The 6000-nt window shown below is 36.8% G+C and overlaps 1 protein-coding gene across 2 annotated transcripts in view; it reads right to left on the bottom strand.

Moving 5' to 3' along the window:
• LOC110101326 (SUMO-activating enzyme subunit 1B-1) overlaps nucleotides 1-6000 on the bottom strand; it is a 57795-nt gene that overhangs the window by 7995 nt on the left and 43800 nt on the right. For both annotated transcript variants that reach the window (XM_028697010.1, XM_020829184.2), the window contains one exon: nucleotides 5218-5268. In XM_028697010.1, coding sequence (XP_028552843.1) covers nucleotides 5218-5268 — 51 coding nt within the window. The remainder of the gene's footprint in view (nucleotides 1-5217; nucleotides 5269-6000) is intronic.

Raw genomic sequence — 6000 nt, 5'->3', positions numbered from 1 at the left:
CGGGTCAAACCGAACTCGACTTCATTTTACAAAGCGGTTAAAATTACTAACCTGAATCTGATTCGTTTGACAAACTGGTTGACCCGAACCCGAATTTTTTTAGGTCGGGTTTCGGTTCGTGTCAAAAATCGACACCCCTACGCTCATACACGCATTTATTGCGCGTGGTGGGATGGGACCCCGGTGCGACACCTACGACAAGGCGGGTAATCACCTTACGCTCCATTTCGTCGTTCGTGACACACCGAAAAACCGTCTATACACGCCTTTATTGCGCGTGGTGGGATGGGAGTCCGGTGCGGCGCCTATGGCGAGACGGGGTTACTTATAAGTACCCTTGAGCGGGGGGGGAAGCAAATTGTCTTTTTAAACAGGTGCACTCGAAGACCCCATACACGCCTTTATTGCGCGTGGTGGGAAGGAAGAACACGGCCGCGGTGTCTAAGGGCACCTAGCATACACGCCTTTATTGTGCGTGGTGGGAAGGCTCATCTCCCAAAATTTTCCCTAAACAGGGGAGGCGTCGAGAGGCTGCAGAAATTTTGTCTGAAAAAGACAAGGACTTGCAAACTTTTGGACTGCATTGGACTTGGACAAAAAGAAAAAATTTTGATAAAATTTTAACTTGACATGAACTTAAAACTTAAACAAACTTTAACCAAATGAAATGAACTAAACTCAAGTTCAAATAAATAAGCAAAATGTTAAAATCAAACTTGATCAAAAAGAAGTGGAGCTGAACAAGGGCTTGGACTTGAACTTGAATGAATCATGAAGGAGCTGGACTTTGATGAACCTTATAGAATTAAGCTTAAATTAAGGTGCTTTGAGCCAAGTGCAATTCAAATAAAAAACCATTTTGAAAATGTGTTGCAAGGGACTATGGTTGGATTCAAACTCGAACAAATAGGAAAGAAATGGAATTCAAATTTATAGATGCATGATCAAGATAAAAGCATCAAAATCAAATGATAACTTCAATTTCTCAACTGCATTCGAATAAACATTGAGATGCAAACACATAGTCATGGTGGATGAAGAAACCTCCACACCCCACTCTTGAGGGCCATGTGACAATTTTTGTTATTCGAACGGAAATCAAACTGGGGACTCGTGGCAAGTAGATTTTCAATACACATGAGTTAGGAATAGTGAAGTGACTATAACTTGTAACCTTCAACTAATTGCAAAGCAAACATCAACATGCAAACAATATTCTTCCTACAAATGATAAGACACCTGTGGAAGATCTGCAATACATACCGGCTCTTCAGGAATACATATATAGGAACAACACACCATCTGTGGGTAGATGCAAAAAGACTTCAGTGAATGCAGTATCCTGTAGTCGATTTCAATATGTGAATGAAGATATCTACCTGCCTACAAACAGCAATAGTGGAGAACCTATGACGCCACACCACCAGATCCGCAACACTCATATTAGCGGACAAAAGGCGTATATAAGCTCTCAAATGAAACGTTGTGTGCATTGAAATGGCAGTTACCTGCATAACTAAAATATCTTAAAATGCCCCCGTACATGCACTGTAATTTGTATACACGTAGGTACAATAAAAGTGGGTACTCAATTATAACACCCACATGGGTCACGACGATCGTGTTATTAGTACATACGTGACGTCTAGGGATGCTGTGCGGATTATTAAATTTGAACATGATCCTCCTAAGCAAGTAGATAGGAGTCGATAAGGTTCAGTATATAATTATAAAATGCCCCCAAACACCTGCATGGACCCCGACGAGCGTGTTATTGGCACACACGTAACGTCTAGGGATGTTGTGCGGGTCGATAAGTGAATTCAAGTTCGAATCCGATCCTTCTATACGGATCAATAGGAATCGACAGGGTTCGAATCATCAAATAAATGTACGGGTGTGGCGACCGATATATTTGTTTTAATACATTCATATTAGTCCTTCAAGGCCTATAATCAAGAGAATTCACTAATAAATGCATAAAGCCTACGAAACCCGATGATCCTCTGTCAATAACTCGACAGGGTCGACAAGGTTCAATCCATAAATGAAAGTGACCTCAAAGTCACCCCGATGATGGCCGTGTTGAATGTTTATCTCAACCGGAAGGGTTCACAAACATATTTCAAATGCCTCCCAAATGCTTAAACATCCCAAATACCTACATAAATATCCAAAATATCATAAATCCAAATATTTAAAAATTGAAATCTAATCATTAATCACATAAAAGCAAAATTCATCCACCTTCCACAACAGTTTGTCGAGGTGGACAAGTTAAAATTTACTTCAGCTCACATAGAGCTAATGTCTAGTCGAAAATATCACTAAAATCCATTCCCAAATAAACCCCATCTGCCTTCCAAAATTTACTCCGGAACTTAATCTGTTAAAACTCCTCCCCGAAAAGAAAAGCAACAGTCGAGCAGAGGCTGAGGCCGAATTTTCAGAGCCCACATCAACTCATAAATATAAAGGGTGAGGTGGGAATGCTTCCAAAAATTAATTTGCCAAATAGGAAAATTTTATCAAAATCAACTTAGTCATGTGTTTCACAATCAAAATCCCAGAATCTACCCAGTAACTCACGGTTAAAAGCATGGTAATACAAATCCCTCTCACCTCATAAACCTAAGGGTCGAGCTGTTTTACTGATTTAAAAAAAAAAACAAGTAGTTAAGACCTCATAATTCCAGACTCAATAAGGCCAAGGACTAGACTTGAATGTCAAGGACCAATTCAAAATATCCAAAGAGCAAAACCAGTGAAGCATTTCAGCTCACAAACCTAAGGGTTCAGTTGCCTTGCAAATTCAACAAGCTCCAAAGGTTGAATCAACATACAAATCCTTATCTCAGTCTAAACAATTGAGCTTCAATATGAAATCCGAGTTTAACAAGCCTAAAAGGCCTTCACATCTCAAAAACATAAAAACTGAGCTTTTTTGTTGATTCAACAAACTTCAAATGCCATGTTTACATATCAATCTCAAACTTAACAACTCCAAGGACCAAGTTTAAATATCAACTCTCAGTTTAATAAGACTATGGGAAGAAATGAAAAATAAAAAATATCAGCTCAAAAATATAAGGATCGAGCAATGTTGTTGATTCAACAAACTCCAAAAGCCAAGCCAGCATATCAATCTCAAGCTCAATGTAAAGATCAAGCTTGAATATCAGGTCCCAAATCAATAAGCCTAAGGGTTGAACTTCAAAAAAAATTTAGAACTTACAAACGTAAGGGTTGAACACTTTATTGATTCAAAAAGCTCCGCAAGCAAAATCAGCACACCAATCTCGATCTTGAATGGTAAGTTACAATTTAATAAGCCTAAAATTCAAACTGGTAAAACTTCTCAGCTTAGAAATCTAAGAGTTAAATTGTTTTATTGATTCAACAAACTACATAAGTCAAGTCAACCTAACACTCAAGGTTAACAAGTCCAAGGACCAAGCTCAATATCAAGTCCTAGTTTAATAAGCATGAGGGTTGAATTAGCAATAATTATTAGCTTAAAAACTTAAGGGCTGGGCTAATTTGTTGATTCACGCCTAAAAGTTGAGTCAACAAATAAATCTCAAGCTCAATAAAATCAAAGACTGAGGTTGAATATCAATTCACAATACAAGAAGCACAAAGGCTAAACCAGCGAAACCTCTCAGATTATAAACCTAAGGAATAAGTTGTCATGTCAATTCAATAAGCTCAAGTAACCGAGTTGGCATACACATTTGATGGTTGAATAAGTCGAAAGAATTGAATCGTTTCAAGGCCAATTCAGTTGAGCTAGTAATCTCAGCTCAAAAGCCTAAGGATCAAGTTTTTATGTCAATTCAACAACCTCTAGCAGTTGAGCTGACATAAAAATACAAGGTTCGATAAGTAAGATCTACCTCTTTTCTTGTAATAAGCTTGCATTAAACCGACACCTCAGCTCACAAGCCTAAAGGTCAGGCAATCATATCAATTCAATAAGCTTCAGTAGTTGAGTTTACTTATACGTACGGTGGTTCAATAAGTTTAAGAATTAAATTATCACCCAGTCAATAATTAAGGGTTAAATTGACACCATAGCTAATAAGCCCAAAGGTTGAGATCACCAATCAGTTGACATAAATACCCCTCGCTCTTAGTCGAAAGATCAAATTGTCATGTCAATTCAACACCCTCCAACAGTTGAGTTGACATAAAATTACAAATTTTCAATAAGTAAGATCTACCACTTGTTCAATAAGCTTGTGTCAAACTAGAAATTCACTCATAAGCCTAAAGGTCGAGCTATCAACTTCCACTCGTGCATGATGCCCTACTCACATAACTCATCACTCCCTGGCCACATCACTCAACTCTCCCAAGCCCATTTACACATAAAGTATTCATTTGACACATTAAGTCCACACAACACTAATTTTCACACACATACTATCCATAAACATGAATATACATTAAAAAAACAATATGAAATGATGTAAATATTTATGTCTACTTCATAGCTTAAGCTTCATATTCTATTTCCCTTGTTCTAGTGATAGGGCATCCTCCATGTGCTACATCACAAATCTTCAACATTCATATTGCACCAAAATGCATCACCATTTTCTTCACCTCTTGGAGAAAGAATCAAGTCTCACCAATGAACAGAAATGCGTAGGATGTCATATTTCTCTCAAGTTTATGGAATCTATAGAATGAAAGATACATGAGAGTATTTAAAGATAAAAGAAAAAAAGAAATTAAAGATACAAAGGATCCTATTAAAATATTTGTTTAGAATATTTTTGTCTACTTTTTTTCTCCAGATTTCCGTGTATTATTCTTCACATATTGAAATTTGGCACATAAGGCCTTTATTTTGTGTCATTTGGGTTTGGCTATGTTTTATCCAGCTAGAAATGGATTCAAGTTAGTTTAAATTCCACAGAAATAGAGTTGAGTTATCTCAAAATCTTTACATACTGCACCTTGATAACTAGATGGATTTCAAGTTTGATTGACTCACACACCCTGAAATTCACTCATAAACCCAAGCAGAAAATGTGCTTATCCAGCAAAATATGAGGTAACACCTAGTGGATACATCCATAAAATCTTCTTCAGGAAATATTGAAAATGAACAATCCGATATGATTAAATGAAAAAAGGGGAAAAAAAGGCATATGGAACTGCAAGTAACATGATAGACATCAATCAGCACTGATCGCCTAAGCAGCATACCTCCAGACTTGAATACTCCAACTGGCACTCTTCAGTACCATCAGATTTTTTCTGCATTGTTCGAAAGTATAAAACATAAGTAAACTTGCTCTCAGAACCACTGAATTTAGCTTCCATTTATTATATATCAAAAGCAATATGAGGCCAAGAAATCCAATCAAAATTAAATATTTAAATTTTTAAGAAAAATAAATAGAGGCTTAAACTTATCTGTCAAACCAACAATTCTTATGGCCAGCACTGTTTTAAGGCTTGCAGAGATTAAATTGTCTTTCAAAGTTCTGTCATTTAACAGTTACAGCAAACTGTAATGGTCATTTACCACCAAACCCCTCATCCCTTCTTCGTTTTCTTGTCCTTAACTGGAGTTTCTGCGAGCGTGGTTAGATACATAATAACCTAAGATAATGTTTTTCTTCATGCTAGAATCAGAGTTCTGCTATTCTATAAGCTTAGTTTGTGTTCTGCTTCAAAGAACCAGATAGTAAGATGTCCTACATAATTTTCAAAAAATATAATGCTTCAAAGTCTAACAGATACTCAAAGAAGATTAACTATGCCATTGATCTATTCCCTCATTTGGCTAGTATGGAAAACTTCGACTACACCCACAAAGAGGTACCATAAATCATGAAGGATTGGGAACGGTGGGAAGGGGATAAATTACCCAAAAATGCAAAACTCAGAAACATCTTATATTTATTTGTTAAATATCTTATATTTGAATACATACTATATTTATAGGTCTGCGGAGGATGATGAGTTGAAATCGGAATACATTAG

The sequence above is a fragment of the Dendrobium catenatum genome, unplaced genomic scaffold, assembly GCF_001605985.2.
Source record: "Dendrobium catenatum unplaced genomic scaffold, ASM160598v2 fragScaff_scaffold_853, whole genome shotgun sequence".
Classification (NCBI taxonomy): Eukaryota; Viridiplantae; Streptophyta; class Magnoliopsida; order Asparagales; family Orchidaceae; genus Dendrobium; species Dendrobium catenatum.
The sequence above is the reverse complement of the archived record's forward strand: the minus strand, read 5'-3'. Positions and strand labels throughout refer to the sequence as shown.